Below are 21383 nucleotides of genomic sequence, written 5' to 3' on the forward strand. Positions count from 1 at the left end.
CTACTTGAGTATTGTATATTTGTATCTGTATATTGTCACTTGTAATGTTTCTGTTTTTGTTACCTGTCCAGGGACTACAAATGTAAATCAGGTTTCTAGCTAACTCTGGCATGTTTACATCTTGTATTTTATACTGATGTTCATTGACATGCTCTGTACCTATCAAATAAACAAATAATAATATAGTCAGGCATCTGCCTCTGCTGTGTCAACTGACAGTTAACCAACCACAACCACAGCAATCACATCTCACTGCACTGCTGATCTGGCGGCCTATTTAAAGACCCTCACATTCACTCTGTATGCTGACGTGTGCTCGCTGCTGTTACTGCTGTGCTCCACACCACCCAGCCTCCACCTGCTTTGGTTCTGCTCTGTTTGTGTGCACCCCGTAGGGCATTTATTTCTAAGTTAATAACCATTGGGGGATTATTTGCAATGGTCTCTGCATGTTATTTATCACTGTGCTGGGTATTTCATTCTGCTACGATGTATTGCCACAGCAGGGAGCCTCACTGAGAGGAGCACCATGTTGCAGTCTCCATTTGTTATTTGCTATGTGACGTGATAGTTACTGACAGAATTAAGCTTAAAACACGGAAAATGAACGGTACAACAAATTTCTTCCGCCAAAGCAATAAAAATATCACACATTAGACATCTGTCTTATTTGAAATGCTGCAGAGTCACCTCAAAGCATCGTAACACATATCTTTGATCCAGACTTGTTTTCCAATCACTTCAGTAATTATCATTTCCTTTTATTTACTTGCACACAGAAAAAACAGAAGCATCTCTGCAATCTGGCCTTATTCTCTCTCTAGTGGCTCCCTGTGAATGCATGTACTTATTACAAACTAGGGCTGTCAATCGATTCAAATATTTAATCGTCCAGAATTAATCACGATTAATCGCAAATTAATAGCACATTTTTATCTGTTTAAAATGTACCTTAAAGGGACATTTGTCAAGTATTTAATACTCTCATCAACATTGGAGTGGGCAAATATGCTGCTTTATGCAAATGTATGTATATATTTATTATTGGAAATCAATTAACAACAAAAAACAATGACAAATATTGTCCAGAAACCCTCACATGTACTGCATTTATCATAAAAACAATATGCTCAAATCATAACCTGGCAAACTCAAGCCCAACAGGCAACAACAGCTGTCAGTGTGTCAGTGTGCTGACTTGACTATGACTTGCCCCAAACTGTGATTATCATAAAGTGGGCATGTCTTTAAAGGGGAGACTCGTGGGTACCCATAGAACTCATTTAAACATTCACATATCTGGAGGTCAGAGGTCAAGGGACCCCATTGAAAATGGCCATGACAGTTTTTCCTCGCCAGAATTTTGCGCAAGCGTTATATAGCCTTTTTCCCAACAAGCTAGTATGAGATGGTTGGTAAACCCTGTTACAAGCCCGCTACAACTTAAAAATCGCAAGGTGCGTGAATGCGTTAAAGAAATTAGTGGCGTTAAAACTAATTTGCGTTAATGCGTTATTATCGCGTTAACTTTGACAGCCCCAATACAAACTGTTATTTCCAACTTACAATGTATTAACCAGCCTTTATCTGTGATCTGCTTACTGCCATCATATAATCTCCAGTCTCAGGGTGTCACTCACAACATATAAAAGAAAACAGCTGCCAACCTTCTCTCATCCCTCGAGAAGAAGCCTTAAGTCCAGACTCAATGCCCATTTATTTACCACAACGCATATCCAGTTTTTGATCTCATCTTTCAAGCTATTTCTCCTCACTGTCTACAGTCTACTCCCTGGACAGCGGTGGTGTCCCTCATCTTCACACACACACATACACACACAGACACACATACAGACTTGTGTATGCACACTCAAGTTCTGGCCCCGTTTCTTGGCATCACTGTTATTGTGTTTGCATGAAATGTGTTAGTTTCTATTTTTAGCCCTCATTATCTCTTTCTTTTATACTATAGCCTATTTTTCCATGTAATTGTGTTCTTTGTTTTCCGTATTCACTTTGTGAACAATGTGCTTGTTGAAAGTGTTTTATAAATATAATTAAACATGACAAGTGATTGTCTTGGATTCTATTTCTGTACAGGCCCCTGACAGAGCCTCAAGACAACACGCTCGTGGATTTTGGTTACTGCTACATTTCTCCGTGCGCTTAAAACTAGCCGAGACATCTCTTTTTACGCAATTTCTAAGAATTACTGTGACAAATACACTTGAAAGAGGAAGAGTTGACTGTTTAACAAACCCCTTCCCCTTAGTCACTGTTGCTATGCACATACAGTATGCATTTAACAATAATAACAAGGGCAGATTTATTTTATCAGTTGCAGCTGGTTGGCTAATTAAGCTTGCGTTAGCTCCGTGAATTGGTTGCTGACTTTTTAACGTTTCCGGCTGACTTGTTTTATAGCTAGAACTTAGTCAAAAGATCTTAAATATGCTCTTGTTGGCTACATACAGGGCATGATTGGTGGTAAAAGAGGCTAAATCCATGGCAAAAGCTCAGTATCCTCACCAGTTGATGATCCATTTAGAAAACATCGAAATAAAGAAAGTACATTATTCTTCTATTGCAGTGTAGAGCTAATTAGTCGTAGTATTTTTAATTATAAGGAAAATTATAAGATCAGACTATTTTTTTTCCTAACATAACCCTGTTCAGCTGCTCAGCTTACATAGGCCCTACTTGCGAAACAGAAGCTAGATTTATGTGCTACTGTTCATATTTTGCATGTTTACTTTAAATGTGACAAGAGAAAAGTTTCTTAGCAATTTGCTTCGCGAACGTAACCCTTTCTCAGATAACAAGTTTGGCTGGGAACGCTGGAGTCAGTGGAGGCCGGTCCATAGAGGCAGAGGAGGTTGCTCCTCCTCAATTTATTGAGAGGCAAGAGGGAGATCAAAATATTAAAAAAAAGAGTAATTAGTTGAAATAAGTCATTACTAAATCTCAGTATCATTTATAAAATATTTTTCTCTCTTCTTTGGAAAAATTCCATTATTTAATAAATTCTAATTAAAATGCGTCAACAGCGACGCCTGCAGGTCAGAGAGGAAAGGGCAGCCTGTGTGGTTGTGGGCATCGTGGGAGGTAGAGGAGGGCGAGCACCCTCCCATTTTTACAGGCGTTATAACTTTGTATCCCCTGCATTTTTCTTAAAGTCCGTGTTTTAAAACTCTAGACTTCAGTTAATTATCCTGTCCACTAATGAGCTTGTCACTGTTGGATTCACTTGCTAATGTCTCCTGCAGGTCCATTTGAGTGAAATGCCACATTTTCAATGCACATCGAGTTATTCACTTTCTGGGCCCAGAACATAGATTTTCTTTGTCATTTCACGCATCGCTGCACTTTTGTGAGACATTCCTGTGTCTTTGGGCGCCAACGTAAGACACTTAAATCACTGAGGAATACAGCAGCTTTCCTTTTTCTCCAGGAGCTCCTCTGTTAGTGCCTCTGACAGCTACAACAGACAGATGCGCTCCCTTATGTCTAATTCTGCATCAGCATCTGCCATCTATTTTTTATTTTTTATTATCCATTTAAAATCCATCCAAAGAAACTGCACTGCATTTGAATGCCTGCCCATCTTTGCTCTCCAAAGATAGGGGGTTTATAAAGTGGAAAGTCTTGTCGCAGCAGCAGCAGCTCACCTGTCGTGCTGCTTTTTTGGGTCTCCGGGCCATGCTAAATGCAGATTAACAAAATACACAACAAAGTAGGGAATTCAAGATGCACGACTGCCAAATCCCTGTTTTGTCGAATCTTTGTCAAGCCAGAACAAATGTTACTCTGCATTTCAAGCCAAATAAAGTGAGTAACAAAAAGACAAAACTTAGCAAGCGTTTCACAGCAAGCTACGGCCGCCTCCTACAACATGTAGGAGGTGGACGAGTTCAACATCCACCCAAACGAGCACAAAATCCTCACAGTTTGATTTTCACACTCAAACAGTTTGGACCTGAGATAATAAAGATGTTTAGGTTCCTGATTCCACAAAATTCAATCGATTGCAATGTTTTATCACGATTAATCGCGTGATTGTCCGTAGTTAATTAAGATTAATCACAAATTAATCGCACATTTTTATCTGTTCAAAATGTTCCTTAAAAGGGAGATTTGTCAGGTATATAATACTCTACCAACATGGGAGTGGACAAACTATGCTTGCTTTATGCTAATGTATGTATATATTTATTATTGGAAATCAATAAACAATGCAAAACAATGACACATATTGTCCAGGTACTGCATTTAGTATAAAAAATATGCTCAAATCATAACAGGGTAAACTCAAGACCAACAGGCAACAACAGCTGTCAACTGTTGACTATGACTTGCCCCAAACTGCATGTGATTATCATAAACTGGGCATGTCTGTAAAGGGGAGACTCGTGGGTACCCATAGAACCCATTTTCATTCACATATCTTGAGGTCAGAGGTCAAGCAAACCCTTTGAAAATGGCCATGCCAGTTTTTCCTCGCCAAAATGTAGTGTAACTTTGTAGCGTTATTTAACCTCCTTCATGACAAGCTAGTATGACATGGTTGGTACCAATGGATTCCTTAGGTTTTTGTAGTTTCACATGATGCCAGACAGTTGCATTAATGCGTTAAAAACATTAGAGGCGTTAAATCGAATTTGTGTTATTGCATTATTATCGTGTTAACTTTGACAGCCTTGATTATATAGTTCCAATGGTTTGGGGTTTATTTTAAATGTTGCAAGCTCAACTGACATTGTGATATAATCAGTGTAAAATCCCAATAAACAGATTTGGAGAAAACAAAATCCACATTTTGCTTCATGCCAGCTGGCAACTATATAGCAAAACCTGGACTAGTACTAACTTCTTAAGTACTTGAAAATACCAAATCCAGGGTTTCTTTGCTATTTCTGACATTTTGTAAGCTGGAGGAACATTTACTGCAGAGGACGGAGGTCAGTGGGAGGTGGATTAATTCTCTTTAGACATCTAGTAACTAACTAGATCTCCACAAAAGCGTACCTGTACTCGACTTGATGGTTTCTTGTCCGACCGTTTGTCCGAGCAGGTCGTACTGGTTCAAGCGGGAGCTCTCTCCTTCCACCACCACAGAGTCGGAGGCATTCCGAGTCCAAGCATAAGTCACTTCTGAGGTTGTGTAGGCATCTAAAAAAAAAGAGAGAGAAGAGGATAAACCCATAGGGCATAAATCTGGGGCAGCCGCAGCTATTGATGATTTTTCGAGAAATTATTTCAGTGACCCAAATGAAAAGCCCCCACTACATTGTGTTTGAAGCTGGGTTTCTTAGAGAAAAAAAAGAGAGAATACTGTAGAGAGAGAAAAAATCTCTCAGTGGCTGAAGATGGAATTCATAAAAACGCCAGCAAGCAATTGATGCACAGTGACATTTGCCCTTTTCAATCAGTCACGGCATACACTGAATATGAAATTTGAAAGCTTGTCTGCTAGCCTATGAATGTCTGATGAAACAGAAAAACTGATTTATTTCCCTCAATATACCATTATTAAAATATTCTGCCAATCATGTCATGTTACAGATTTGTGTTTTGTTATAACAAATGAGCTTCATGTGAAATACTGTAGGTCAACACATAAATGCATTGAAACTAAATGGGACATTGAATTAATATGAGAAGTCAAGGCAATTCAGACATGACCCACCATGTACTGATGCTTTGATTTTTCCCTTATTTTTAAATCAATATCTTAAAAGCAGCTTAAAGCAAAAATCTTCATCCAAATGTAAAGAAGCCATGGCAATAAAATAGTGATTAAAACCAATTTAAATTCACAAAATAAAATATTTGGATGAGTCCTTTTCCCCATATTTCCCGGTAACACTTCCACTCAGTCATTTCTCTGTCAGTTATTCTATATTAATCTGTTTAATTGCTGCATATTTTGTTGAAATTTGAAAGGCTACTGCCAGAAAAGTGAGCCATGCATTCCAGCTTCACTCTGTCCTTAGGCTGCTCTCTTGCCAAAGAACCAGTGAGGAGAACAAGAAGAAACAAAAAAGAAAAAAGCATTTACTTAAAGGTCCCTCAGGCACTATCATCATCAGAGTTACTCACAGCTGCCAAATTTTAGTGGACAGGAATGAAAGTCCATGGGGAAATCCTCCAGATGCATTGGGCACTCTGCATGCACAGTTAACCTGCATCCAATTCACAGAAAAATTAAGGAGACTTTGCAAATGCATGAAAAGTAAACAGCACAGATTAGGCATGGTCTCAAAAAAAAAATTTAAAAAGAAAGAAAAAAACCCTCACAAGCCTCATGCACTATTCAAGACACTTCCCATCTGTAAGGCCTTAAAACAAAAATAATTCATCTGAACTGTGATCAGCAGAGCAAAGTAAACAAGGTGCTGCAGAGACCAGCAGAAATCAAATGTGTGTCTAGGTGAGACTGTAGGTTAGCTCTTTGATAAGAAACTGCATTGTATGTACTATTATACAACATTATTCAACCACTGTGAAAACAACTTGGCAAATTGTTTATCATTCAAATTGATTTTCTTGAAAGGCACGTTGACAAAAAAATGCTAAGTTGCTAAAAAATAGGATGCATAAAGAATATATTCGAACACTGATTCTGTGTCGCTTTTGGACGTACTGCTATAAAGCTATCACATGCTTTAGCAAGGTAAGCAGATCAGTCCAAGTTAGAAAGAGTTAGCTGAGACGATCAATACCACTTTCATGTCTGTACCATATAGACTGTAAAGATGGACGACATGACAGCTCCCCAAAAGCGAAGCCAAAACAGCTCGATCGCCCCCTGGTGGCTGGCTGCAGTAAAGCTCATAAATCCTAAAAATAGTGGATGGTTTCTGTCATTTTAGGTAGTTCTTATCACGATGATGTATGTTCAAGTGTTATCTTGGTTTTAATGAGTTATTTAATGCTATAAAAAGGGGGTGGGGCGTCATGATTGACAGCTGGATTGACAGCTCCTCTGAGTGAAGTCGCAGCCGGAGGTTCGGGAATTGTACGAGAGAGGAGATGTAACTTTAACTTTCCACAACCGTCACCAGTCTGTGTAATAGAACGTGTGTCAATTTGATCATAAATGTATTTATAGAGTTATTATGGTTAGTTGTTGTGTCTATTAAGCTAATGGGCTGCTAGCAGTAGCTTCATATTTAGCTTACAGACATGAGGATGGTGTCAATCGTCTTTGTCTAACTCTCAGTAAGAAAGCAAATAATCATTTTACCTACGATTTCAAACTATTCCTTTCAATCCACCTCATCACATCATACACAAACACAACTTTGTGACGGTCTTCAGACATGCTCCTGGGACTTGAATTACCTCATGGTGTACAGCAACGTCCCATCATCTTTGATCCTCAACAGCTTATTAGGCATGGTCATGTTATGAGCCACGGACTTTTTCCCATTATGGAAGAAGGTGTCCGGAGTCCAGATTTTACTCGCCATCAGGTTGTTAAGGGGCAGAATATTCATTGGTCCATGAAATTTCAACCTCTCATCCTTCCAGCTTTGCCGGAAGAAAACGTCTATAGTGTACTCCTGTGGGGCAGAGCGGGTTAAATGAATAAATAATCAAACTGTACTATTACTCTATTTTTATGCTTCAACTTTTCCACTTTATGAAAATGAGTCCAATTTCTGCAGAAAAACACTTTCTGCTGCCCTGTTCTATCGGAGCCTCCGAGCAGCAGCTCTTCACGACTGACTTCCTCTGCCACTTTAAAACCTGTGCGCTGAATGGCTTTCTCTATTTGTCAAAGCTCCATCAAGGTGAGGCCTGCGTCTCTGCGTGTTCCTCTCAGCTCTCTGAGTCGGTGCTTTCCTAAGCCGGCTCTGAGGCCAAGACAGCCCCTTGACCTACAATCCTCTGTTGTCAAAAGAAACCACGCACGAGAAAGGATTTAGGGCAGAAAGCGCTGCTCTGTGAAATGTGTGTACGTGTGAGAGCAAGTGTGTGTGTTTGTGTGATTCACACACAGCGAGTGAGAGTGAGAGGGAGATAAATTCCTCCAGAGTGTTTTTTTTCCCGTCACAGTTGAAAGGCCTCTGACATTTAGATCGTGGGACACTGAAACCAAAACTCAAGACTGTCTTTTAGGGCAGTGCTTCCCAAACTATTTTCCTCCAAGGCCCCCTGCTTGTATCTAAGGAAAGCTGAGCCCCTCACCGTAATCCATAATTTACAATTTGAATAAGGTGTTTCAGTGTATAAAATGAGTTTGTCTTTTTTTATTAAATTAACTTTCTTTAATGAATATAACTTGTCAGATAAACGCCAACAAATATGGATTGAAACTGAATATTTTGTAAGATAAAAACATGTTGTAAAATGGAAATGATTACATCCATCTTTTTCAAATAAATTTGGATTTTTGGGACTTTATTACGCTCTGGAGTTATTGGAAATGTTTGGATCACACAAGTCGGAAACAATCCTACACAGCCACCACTGGAATCTAATTCTACATATATTATAATACTAATAATATTATTGTAGCCTGATTTTTATCTGTAACTGTGCAGAAATACCGTGTTTAAACGGAATGTGGCCTACGAAGTACTAAAAAACAAACAAACTTTTAAAGTTGTTTTTTATACAGACTTTTGTATAAATTATCCAGTAAAAGTGTTATTATGATTTTAGTTATACATGTGCAAATCTAATTTTGACACCCTCAGAGCAGACAAGTCCTGGCGCACCCCCTATTATCTTTAGCACCTCTGGGCCCGTACCCCAGGTTGGGAACCACTGTTTTAGGGTGTAGCAGCAGTTAATTACAGAAAAGGTTTATTATAATTTGGGTCTTGTTTTCATAGTTTTGGCCATCTTCTGTATCGGGTATGATAACATTTTAGCCATTAAAGCACTTGAGATCTGGAAACACAGCAACATTACTCCAATAAATATACCAAGGCAGGAAATATGAGCAGTCAGGTGATCAGACATTTTGTAAACAGGCCGACTAAAGCTAATTCATCTTAAACATTTTATTTGAAGTGAAAATGAATGCACCTAAAATATAATAATCTCTCATTGCACAAGTAAACACAGTATCGTCCAGTACAATAGGTCACAGTTGAAGCAGGAAGTTGGTTTTAAACCGTAACAGATGTTTAAAACAGAAACAGATATAATACGACCATTTTGCCTTTGTTTTCCCTTCCAGATAAATCAGACTCACCTGAGGGTCAGTTTAAAGGATACATTTGGTGATAATTCATATTTTTCTGACTGTCAACAAATCCCATGAAAAGACCAAAACCAACAATTAATCTATCTTACTACGAAGTATTGTCTGTAGCTAAGCCTGATGTCGCGTATTATTCTGTGCCATAAAGCTCAACAGTGAAGTTACGGAAGTGAAAAGCCATAATGTCGTAACCATCCAAAGTAGACTCACCACGAGCTATGAGATTGTGAAACGATGGTATATACTCCTGTAGAAGCCACAAGTCCATATGATATCAACCTTATTATAAAAAAAACATGTTTTATTTGCGATGTCATGGAGAAGTACTACACTACCCACAATCCTAAATCCAACAGCGGCATCTCTGATTAGTGTAGCTTTCTGTTACCATGGAAATGTGTGCTGCAACCGCATAACAGCTAGTGGGGGTACATGCTTGTACGTGCTGGTCTGTGGTCTGCTCCTGGATTTCAAACCGGGCCAACATGGTGGCTTGTTTGGAAACTTTCTCTTATATTACAAAAATAGTTCACTTAAATGTGTTTCTGAAACACATTTGGAGAAATAAGACATGCAGTTGCTGAATCTGTCTTTATTTAAGATCGACAATGGTTCGTTATTCGTGAGTCGCCATTCGCAATGGTTTATGGGATGAGTAGTTCTTTCACTTTTAAAATATTATCTTGAACCATTGCCTTTTTTCCCCCATTATCCAATTTGTTTTTGCTCCGAATCATATGATTTATGGTCCCGATTCATCTCGTAGCCGATTGGCTTGGTTCCATGATTAAGACTCGTTACTTAAGGATTTTCTGAAACGTCAATGGAGTGAATGAATGGGAAACCAGAGCCGTTGGAGCTCACTGTTGAGCACTATAGACCTCTAATTTTCTCCAGAAATGACTAAAAACACATGATTTAGCCACGCTATTGCACTGTTCCTTCATTATGGTGAACATGGGCACTGTTGTTTAGTTTGAGTCAATCTCACATACAACATCGTCCTGCCATAAATACTCACTGGCCAAATGTGTTTTACTCCGTCACTGAAAATAGTCCCTCAGCAAATGCACTACTACACTACCTCCTGTTTCCTCCTTGTTTAAAGATTCATGTCTTCAGTATTAACAAATGGGCTTTTAGGACTGAGTGCCACAGGCAGGGTGGGGAGGTTGCAAAGTATTGAGAGACACATAAAACACAGAGCATCTCCAGACTTACTGTAGCCTATAAAACTGATCGCCAAAAGTTGTAGTAAAGGGAATTATCCTTTAAGGCATGGTGTAACTACACAGACCCCAGCTAGTATGTTCCACTGTATAACACTGCAGCCAAAGACAATAAAGCGTTTTTGCCACTAATTTTAAAGAAACCTCTTTGTTTGGCCAATGCTCTTTTGAAGCTAAACGCAGTATGTTTCATTCTGTTTCTTCTTCTACCAATTATATTTCTTTCATTTTCCAGCTTTGGCTGTCAGTAGACATCCTATAAATCCTATAAGGTAGGCCACCTCAGCAATCAGCTGAATGGCTCTACAGCATCTGAATAAATCAATCAGGTCAGAGGAGAATATATTTCAGGCTTTGCGAGACTAGAACCTGCAATAAATCCCTATTGTTTTCAACCATAAGTGTTAATTTTACTTATGAATTAATAATAATATACTTTTTCAAACCTGAATATACAGCGAAATGATTATACCGCATGGACTTCTTAAATTCTGATATATTAGTGGCTTACTTCTCGGCTTGATGACCTTTGCTAGTGAAATTGAGGGAGATGATGTGTTCAGCCCTGTCATCTGTCCATCTGTTTGTTTGCAAGGTTTTTAAAAAAAGAGACATCAGGAATGATTTGCTGAATTTTAGTGGAGGGATCATCCTCGGGTGAATTAGTCGATCAGATGTGGGTGGTGAACTGGATCTGGGATTTCCTCCATGTGATAATTTCTATCTTTTAGTCTTATTATTCTGTGTCCGAGACCTGCTCCGCATAAGTGGTGTTTTTATGTTTAACTGAGTGCCTTCTAGTTTACATATCATTCAGAGGCCATTGCATTGAACTCCGACATCATAACTGCTAAATCAATAGATCAATCACTTGGAAAATGGGCCTTCAACAATAGAAGGGACGCTGATGATATGATGTGAGGGTGGGCGCATGTTTCAGAATGATAAACAGGAAAGCCCAGGATAAACAAAGGAGTGGCTTGAATAACAAGAGGACTTTCAATAATTTATAAGATGAAAATTGTCAGATGAATAGACATCGTGCTGTAGTGTCGTCCCACTTCAGTATTGTGGTGAGTGTGGGGAGAGGGAGATGACGCAATTATGAAAGGAGGGAAAGCCGTAATGATTCTAAAAATAAAGCATCTTTTCTTCCTTAAAATGTGAACAGGGAGTTCAAGGCCGTCCTCTGGAGTGGTGTTGTTCTCTGAGTGTTTATACAGCAGCAATAATTAAACACAATAATTTAAAAAAGTCCAATATCCACACTCACCATGTCTGTGTCTGAAACTGGTCCAAAGCTGGTGACGTAGATGTTTGTCTTCACCTCAGTTATCCTGTCTGGATAAGAGACAACAATAATCAGAGACATCAAAACACCAAAAAGGTAAAAAAAAAATATTGTTAAAAATAAAGTTAAAATGCAATGAAGTGGAGAATATAGAATATATATATATTTTTTACAATGACTTTAAAGTTATTAAGTTACACGATTTTCATAAAATAAAACCCAATTTTTTATGCTATCTACTGTCATCATTGTTTTCCTGCAACATCGATTTAATGTGTTTTAATGTGAAGTAAATAGTAATTTTCATTGTTAGTGGCAGAGTCAGCCATTCACATCACCTACCTACGCACAACTGACTTTACTGTCCTTCAACCTTATTAGAGCTGTAAAAAGTTACTATTAATGAACACCCAACATTTCCTATTGCTGCTGCTTCACATTTAAAGCATTCAACTAGACAAACACAGGGAGGCTTTTATTGTGAAGCAGTAACAAGAAAGACAATGTATGTATTTGTATTTACCAAGACTAGCGCTGACACCAATCGCTCATCAAAAAAATGGAGCCAACAAAACAAGACATGGTCATTTCGGATCAGTTAAATATTGCAGCAAGTAATGGAGCTGGAGACACGCTGCACACCTCCTCAGCCAGGAAACCAACGTTACTGTGCCCTGCTGTTGTGTGGAAAACTGTTCGCTACGCAGATCGTGGCATGATGTAAAACGGGCAATTATTGACTGACGTCTTTATCAAAACAACAGACGTTAGTTTGGCTGAATAGAAACACTAGTTGATCTTCTGTTGTATTTCTGACAAAGTAGCTGCTCAACGAGTGTTTGCTGTAGTATTAAACCGCATTTGATGTTACCACCGGTGAATCAACTAGGACTGAAATTAAGGAGCATGGCTTAAAGCTGGAGTAGGCACGTTGGAGAAAAATATGATTAAAAAAAAGTGATTTTTATAAAATGGTCATCCTGATAGTAGTGCATGAAACAGGTAATCTGAAAAAAATCATGCGCCTCTGTGCCCAACGGTGCTCCTAATGGCATCTGTAAGATTTCACAGACCGAATGGAAACAACCAATCAGAGCCGATCTGGAGCAAACTCCGATCAAACGGTCAAACTAGGCTGTGCTGATCAAATATTAATTCATATTGTGTTACTGTAATGCCTATTTCTCACCTCAAATGTTCTCAGAAACATCTTGTAGTGTACTGTTTAGCTGTAAAATTAGAAAAATTGTGACCCGGCCGCTATGTTGAGATCAGTTAAAGAAATACCAAGCACCGCCCACCAGCCGGAGCAAACTTTCTAATTTTACAGCTAAACAGTACACTACAAGATGTTTCTGAAAAAAATGTAAGCGAGAAATAGGCATTACAGTAACAGAATATTGATTCATATTTGATCAGCGCTGCCTAGTTTGACCGTTTGATCGGAGTTTGTGAGTGATTGACAGCTGCCTCCGTTGAATGAACAGCCAATAGGAACGCTCTCTCTCTGAAATGACCTGTGATTGGTCAAAGTCTCCCTTCACGGGCTAGATTTGTGGATGTGCAGATGTCTAGTTATCTCTCAGAATACTTGAATTACAATATGCTGAAAGGTTATTATGGAGTTTTTGAGCAATGATGCCAAAAACATTCTGCCTACTGAAGCTTTAAATAACAGACAGGAAGGAATGTCAACAGAATTTAGTGAGTAAATACATCATGTTCTGAATAGCTGTTTTTTTTCTTGAGGTTATACACCATCCAACGATGCATGAAGAATGACTAATAATTTGTTGCTGATACATCCATCGTATTTCTTTCAGTCAATCAGATGAGTTGTGTACAGACTCTGTTCACCTATACGTGACTTGTGTGAGCCAATTCATAGTCAACTCCTGTAAGATTAGATCTAGAGAACCACAGCGTGATTTTAAGCGTATAAAATTTGTCCTAAATGTTCACACTGATGTGACAGATAGGAAGAGCAAAGCTCTCATATGCTTCCTATTCAAGTGATATTGTGCTGCGTGCATCAGCGCTGTTGCATCAGGTCCATTTGCTTTCTCTACACTCTGTCTCTTTCAATAATTACTGAAGCTCCATCTCTCATGCTCGGTCAATTCAAAAAGCTTTCACGTTTTACTCTACACTGTGTACTACACAGCAAACGGCATCTCACATGCAATCTAAAGAGATCATTACTCCTCCTAAGTAAAGTGCTCTCGTGCATGGCGAGGCGAGCCGCCATTCATGTCCCTCTAACAGGACGTATTATGAAAATGCTTTCTTATTCATAAGGTAATGTAAATCCAGACGAAGTAGCGGGTTGCCAGGTAATAGGTGCAATCCATTTAGCAGGGCATACGGTGGGGTGCATTTATTTATGTAAACCAGGCCTTTGTATGTGAATCAGGCTGATTTAAAATGATTAGGTTTTTACTGTGGCTCACTGAGGCCTCCATTACTTTGATTTATTTAAAGAGAAATGCTCTTTGTGGAGCCACACATGAAACACCATCTCAGTAAAAACCATGTTTGACACTAAAGGCAGTCAGACTGCACCGCTTCTTCTTGTAAAAAGATACACTATGGTGCATTTTATCGTTGGGGTGCACCTTAATACAAAAAGCTTCTCAATGGCTGTGTCTGAGATCATTCTCTATTACAGTCCTTTATATCACGTGTTAGCTATTTTGTCACGCTGTCTCTGAATGTCATAATAAAGAGAATAAAACATAGATCCGCACTCCAAGTAGCTCCTGTTAGAAGGATTTTTATTGCTTTGACGTTTCAAGCACCACGCTCATCTTCAGAACTCAGCGTCCTTCTATTGGGAGCTACTTGGTGTGCAGATCTATCTGTTTTATTTTGCTATATAATTCTTTGATCCATCGTCCATCCTATCGGACACTGGATGTGCGTGTCTATCTTACCATTTTTTATTGTCTGAATATCATACCTTGAATATTGGACTCAAATTACATCCCAGAGTGCAATGTAAAAAGTAGTATTAAACCTATAGTCACTAAAAGCTCACTAAATCATGCATTATGAATATAGACAAAAAGGTACATTTAGACCACTACCAGATGAGAATAATGTTATAAGTGCCATTTGACACACTCTCTGGTCCTCTATATATAATTATGTGTACAGTATAGTGAGTAGTGACAGGCACAGCCAATGCTTAATGCCATGAAATGTAAATGAAAAGATTTTTTTTTAAATATTTCTCTTGATCACAGAAACATACTTTTATAAATAAAATATTTTTTTGCATGAGCATATTCAGACAATTGTATTGGCGAATAGGTAGTCTGTCTCTCTATTTATCCTGTGTTAGTATTTCTCTTGTCTAGGTCTTGAGGTTTGCTTTTGCACTTTCTATTACGTTTTTTTTCTTATTGTATTGTGCTTTTTCACAAAATGATTGACCTATGTCATTATGAGAAGTTATGTTTTCTTTAGATATTTTGTGAGTTCCAGAGCATTGCTTCATTGTTTTGTATTGTTGATGTAAATCTTCTATATTTGTGCTGTTTTCTATTTTTTTTTGGCAAATTCATGCGTTAATGCGTTAAAGAAATTAGTGGAAATTAGGTTTTGGCAGGCTCAGTTTTAAAGCTAGAGTAAAGCTACTGGTATCATATGAAATCTATGCTAAATGAAGTACCTGTGAGGGTTTCTGGACAATATCTGTCATTGTTTTGTGTTGATAATTGTTTTCCAATAATAAATACAGTATATACATACATCTGCATAAAGCAGCATATTCACCCACTCCCATGTTGATAAAAGTATTAAATACTTGACAAATCTCCCTTTAAGGTACATTTTGAACAGATAAAAAATGTGTGATTAATTTGCATTAATCACGATTAACCATAGTCAGTCATGCAATTATTTGCGATTGAATATTTCAACTGATTGACAGACGTAATTTATATTAATTTACAGTGGGTGTGTTATATGGATTTCACCTGAATAGCCCTTGCTTGGTCTCATGGATTGGTTGTTGTTCTTTGTAAGTGTGTATACTGTATATACAGTATATGTAGGCCTATATGCAGGCTTGTTGTCATTTGCTATATTGTCAATAATTCATTTACCAGTGTTGAGAGTGTGCAGGTAATTATTTTTGTTATATCACAGTAGGCGTAAAACTAGAATTAGCTCCTCATGATTGTATGTCTCCTGCTCAAGTCAAGTTGCAGTTTACATCCTTGTCTGTCCAAAATGTCATCACTTCTTCTTGAGTTATGGCCAAAAACGTGTTTTGTGAGGTCACATTGACTTTGACCTTTTGAGTCCAAATGTCCACTTGAGTCCAAGTGGACATTTGTGCCAAATTTGAAGAAATTCCCTGCAGACGTTCCTGAGATATCGCTTTCACGAGAATGGTACAGACGGATAGACGGACGGACAACCCAAAAACGTAATGCTTTCGGCCACAGATGTCGCCGGCGCAGAGGTATAAAAATCACAACCCTGTATCAAAAAAACACAAGAATAAACAATAAACAGAGGTCGGTAGAGAACCAAAATCCACCACCAAATGACAGCTCCAGTCCATTTGCTTTGCAAGAGTGGAGCAAGCAAAACTAACCATATTTGTACAAATGATGCAGCCTCACAGTAGCAAACCTATAAAAGCACAGCCCTCAGGGAAAATCTGTGTTTACTATTTAAAAACATCTAGAGTGCATTTAATGCCGGAGGACGTCAGGACACTTATTTATAGGAACAAGGACAATACCTAAAGTTCATTTGTTCAGCAAGAACATTCAGAAACATGTGCTTTTCACATCATCTGAATCGTGTGGTACAGATGGGCCTGCTGAACCATGTTTAATTGGTCAGACAAAACCTGTCTGTGTTAGGGGACTGTGCATCCCGCTGTGCAACTATCCAAATGTCAACTTGACTCTTGCGAGTTTGGACAGAGATAAAGAGCATCAGCAAAATCCCAATGTTGTACTGCTGGATGGGTCAGGGGGAGCGAATGACATCAGTCCAGATTAAACGTCTTTAACACCTGATGTCTTGTACTGTAGGTGAAATGCTGTTTCAGTATAGTTAGCATTGCTAGCTTTTTAAGATGATTGAGCAGATATTGTGGCTCTACTGGTTACATGAGCAGCAACAGTCACTTTGATGATAAGATTATCACTTAAAGAATCAAACAAAATCCAACCAAAAGGCATCACAGTATCACCGACAGTACAAACAACATACATGTATTCAATAATATCCATTTAAACAAGGCAAGTTAGCAAGAACTCAGAAAACATATCAGAGCACCACAGCGAATAAAAGGGCTGGGACGATACACCTATCTCCCGATTCGATACTATCACGATACCTATGTGGCAATTCGATATGTATTGTGATTTTTAAGTATTGTGATTCGATATTGTGATTTATTGCAATTTTTGTTAACTTTTTTAACACTAGACCATGGACCAAAAAGTTGAATCATACACTTCTAGGGACTTTTACTTTGGAAAATATCTAAATTAATACTGTAAAAATGTTTTACTTTCAGCTTGTATGTAGTGAGAGATGTCCTGAAGTCATATCTATCAGTCACTGTCAGGCATTATTTATTGAACTTTTTCCAGCAACCCAAAAATCAAAGAATAAAGACATTCCCCTCACAAATTAGTGTTTTTTTCTTTCTAATTTATAAGGGACATGTAATGTTTTATACTTCTGGTGAATATAATCCAATCAATCTTATTTCCATATATGTATTTTGTATATACAGTTCCCTTTGTTAACATCAACCAATCCATTGGATCCATTGGATTGGATTGTAAAGCGCTTTGAGTGGTCGGAAGACTAGAAAAGCGCTATATAAATGCAAGTCCATTTATCATTTACCATCTTATTTTGCAAAACGGAGGTAGTCACATGTGTATACTTCCGCTAACTTTTCCTGTCGCAAAGTCTGTCGCTAGCTCTCCCGTCCTCCATTCTCTTTATACTTTGGAATTAAATGTGAGGGTGCAGGTCGTATACATGTGGACCCTCTGCCATTTTGTACTTTGTCGTTTCGGCTTGCTGGGGCCGTTCGCGGTTTGTTTTGGTTGACGGATACGGAATGGATATGACGAATACGGAGTGGATATGACATCACGTTACTCAGACTACAACAATAACTTTCTTCTACCTCCACATAGACTCAAATGTTGATAAGAGTATTAAATACTTGACAAATCTCCCTTTAAGTTACATTTTGAACAGATAAAAAATGAGCGACTCATTTGCGATTAATCATGATTAACTATGGATAATCATGCAATTAAATATTTATCGATCGATTGACAGCCCTAAAAAATATTGATTAGTGCAGCTCTAAAGATTTCTTGTCAGGGTTAAATATACCTGTTACCTCTTCTTTAAACAGATGCATGGATGGATGTTTACAAAACAAGATATAGTTATACTTAAGACCTGAGAACTTCACTTGTGTTTCAGAGTTTGTATTTTCGTCTTAATTTTAAACTCATCACCTCCTGTTGGAGAATTAACCTTAACCAACAACAACATTTCTTTTTGGTGTTCACGACAAATCAACAGCATCAGTTGGATTTTGACATCAAAATCTTGCTGTAAAGCTGGAACATAATGTATAGCTCTGAGCGTGAAGTCTGCGTTAGATGACAATTTTTTTGGGGTGGAAAACAAATTAGTAGCAGAAGTGTGAATATGAACAGAAGTGAGCTGCCTCGCAGTCACACTAATGATGATGTGGGAGCAACTGTGCTTTCTGCATTCACTCTCTGCAGCCTGGCTTGATTTCAGTGAAAGTGACAGAAACCAATTGCTGCATTTTTTAAAAGGGCTTGGTATTGCTTCATCGCTTGAAACAAAGGACAAGTATGAAAAATAAATGCTGGATTAAACCAGTTAGGGTTACAATTTAGTCCACAGTAGTTACATTATAAGCTCTATATTGGAGCAAAATAGCAGGTTTTGCTTCTGAAAGCAATAGGCCTGTTTAGCCATCAAATGGCTGTGGTTAGATTGTTTTCTCTATAAATAAATTCAGGAGAAATGTGCGGCCTAAACCCACACGGTAATTCATTCATTGTTGAAACGATTACAGTTGTTTTTTTTTCTCTCTCCCCTGAAACCTTCTAGTAGCCCCAAGGGGACACGTGGGTTCATCTTGAAAACCTCTGCCCTAGATTCATCTTCTCCATCTTTATCATCTGATTATCAGTGGGAGCTGTAAAATGTTTCATCTCTTCACTGCAATAAGACAAAGCAGAGTGCTCACTGGGATAGAGTTAAATGTCGCACACCTTAGGAAAAACATATTAACACTAGCTCAACGTTCTACCTTGATATACGTAGGAGTTTGTGTACAATCTAATGCAATCTATGGTAACAGCCCTGTAACTGATTTAATTTTGGCTATGGTGTCTGAGAGGTGTTGTGGTTATTTTTTAGGCTGTAGTTTGTGGCCTTGTTATCAATGCTCGAAGTGGGCCGGTACTCACCGGTACGCCATACCAGTACTTCTTCATTTTACACTTTGGCGTACCGTGACTTTTTCTTGCGTACTGGAACTTCTCACAAGCTGCTGGTACTCTTTTCTGCCCTCTCCACAACAGGACTTCTGAGAGATTTATAATCAAACGGCACAGCGCCAGAGTTTTTTGCGCCGCCCCTCACAAGCCGTATGAACATAAACAGTATGTAAACACTGTGAAGAGTATCTAGACGAGCCAGCACGGCACGGCACGGCACGGCACAGCACGGGAGAGGCGGGGCGAGAACAACGCTGCTATAATTTATCAATACAATACGTCCTTCACGTCCCTTTTGTAAAATACTGTAATTAGTGAACTGTTCGTCATAACTTTTTTTGTAGTTGTGAACAAATATACTTAATAAAACATTATTAAAACGTTTTCTGAATCTGTTCTTTTGATTTACAGAAGATGATTTTACAGGGCAAACATTTCCAGAAGAATTAAATGTTCAGACGGTGGCTGTGATATGTGTGAATAATAAAATAATTATTCAACCAAACTAAGTTTTGTTTTTAAGCTGTTTTGGAGTTATCTATAGTGATAATAATGGTCCATTCAGAATGTATCTCTTTATCCTGTTGCAATAACATGTAAATGCATCCTGACTGGGACATTGCTCCTAAGTGATACCCTGCTATAGGCTACAAATAACACAGGGAACACTTTAACTACTAACCCTGTGAGTAAATATACAAACACACCACCTTAACCCTAGAATGTTTCAGTTGGAATATTATTGTAATATTACTGTATAGGCCTACTATAGAAGATGCTTAAACCAAGTATAATAATAAATAAATAAATAAATAAATAGGAGCAACAACATGTGAATAAGGGGAGTACCGGCACTTATTTTTTACTACTTCAAGCACTGCTTGCTATAGAGGATTTGTTGCATTACATTACACAGGTGTTCCTGATATTCTGTCCACACCCTGTAGCTGTCTTTAACTGCTGTTTTCTATGGAGGGAATTGAAAAATGTCTTTGTCCATTATCATGTAGAAGAGTAAAATACAAAGATGTGGGAGAAGAAGACAAATGACTGTGGGGCTAAATACATTTTGTAATACACTGTATGTATGAAGTAATGTTGTCATGATGCTGTAAATAAATGATTGAATATTTGAAGTTTCATACAGAGAGAGATTACATGCAGTATATGTTAGATACATTGTGATTCAGGCTATGGCACACTACTTGAACCATGAAAACTCTCAAAGAGACTGACTCTGTATCCCAGAATATACTGTACTGTATACGTCTGAGTGAACACACTCATGCAGCTGTGAGGAGGTGCTTTTTCAGCCATTACAAACATGTTATAAACTAAGGCTCAACGAAGCGTTCACATGTTTTTTCCACAGATGAGACATAAAGATCTAATGTGTCTACGATGTGGAAAACTCCATCTGATGTCGTTTTTCTGTTCTTAGACTGAATTCGGCTCCTTGATGTTAATGGGTACAGTGTGTGCAGCTACATCTGGAGTGTTGGGAGTCTGGCTCCCACTGGGGCTAAATCTAATAAAAATGTATGTGCTCATGGTACTGTAAGACACTTTGGATGAAAGTGTCTAATTTATGTCGGAATGTTTTATTTATATGTTTTTATTTCAGATTGCAAAATCTCCCCTAAGTCTGCCTGTAACACGATCAGGAGAATCATTAGTTAATGTAGTTTAAATCAATAAAGTTGTGTAGATTCCAGCCTGTAAATCTCCAATAGACTATAAAAATCGTGTCAAAAGTGCCAGGGCCAAATGTCAAGAAATATACTCAATATATATATATTTTCTAGGGACGCATTAAGTATAAACTTTGGTGCATAAACCATATTTGACAGAAAATTCTAAGAATATGAACATTAAAGATCTCTAAAGTAAGATACTGAGCTGCAGTGTTGTAATAGGCCAAACCTTTATGCTTTTCCTACACAGTAAATAAGCTAGCAGCACCATTACTGTAGGTCCAGTTGTACAGGCTGAGCACTGCCAAGCTAAAGGAGGTCTGTTTCCCCATATGGCAGCTCCTGGACTGGGCTGATGGCCCCAGGAATTTGAATTTCAAATGGAACCAAATCCTGAGGGAGGAGCTCAGCTTT

General features: G+C 38.3%; 1 protein-coding gene across 2 annotated transcripts in view; it reads right to left on the bottom strand.

Annotated features, from left to right (window-relative positions):
• LOC119494823 (gamma-aminobutyric acid receptor subunit alpha-2) overlaps window positions 1-21383 on the bottom strand; it is a 43657-nt gene that overhangs the window by 15365 nt on the left and 6909 nt on the right. For both annotated transcript variants that reach the window (XM_037780989.1, XM_037780988.1), the window contains exons 4-7: window positions 11720-11787; window positions 7345-7565; window positions 6100-6182; window positions 5026-5169 (exon numbers count right to left, since the gene is read on the bottom strand). In XM_037780989.1, the coding sequence (XP_037636917.1) occupies window positions 5026-5169; window positions 6100-6182; window positions 7345-7565; window positions 11720-11787 (516 nt within the window). The remainder of the gene's footprint in view (window positions 1-5025; window positions 5170-6099; window positions 6183-7344; window positions 7566-11719; window positions 11788-21383) is intronic.

The sequence above is a fragment of the Sebastes umbrosus genome, chromosome 9 (genome assembly GCF_015220745.1).
Source record: "Sebastes umbrosus isolate fSebUmb1 chromosome 9, fSebUmb1.pri, whole genome shotgun sequence".
Lineage (NCBI taxonomy): Eukaryota > Metazoa > Chordata > Actinopteri > Perciformes > Sebastidae > Sebastes > Sebastes umbrosus.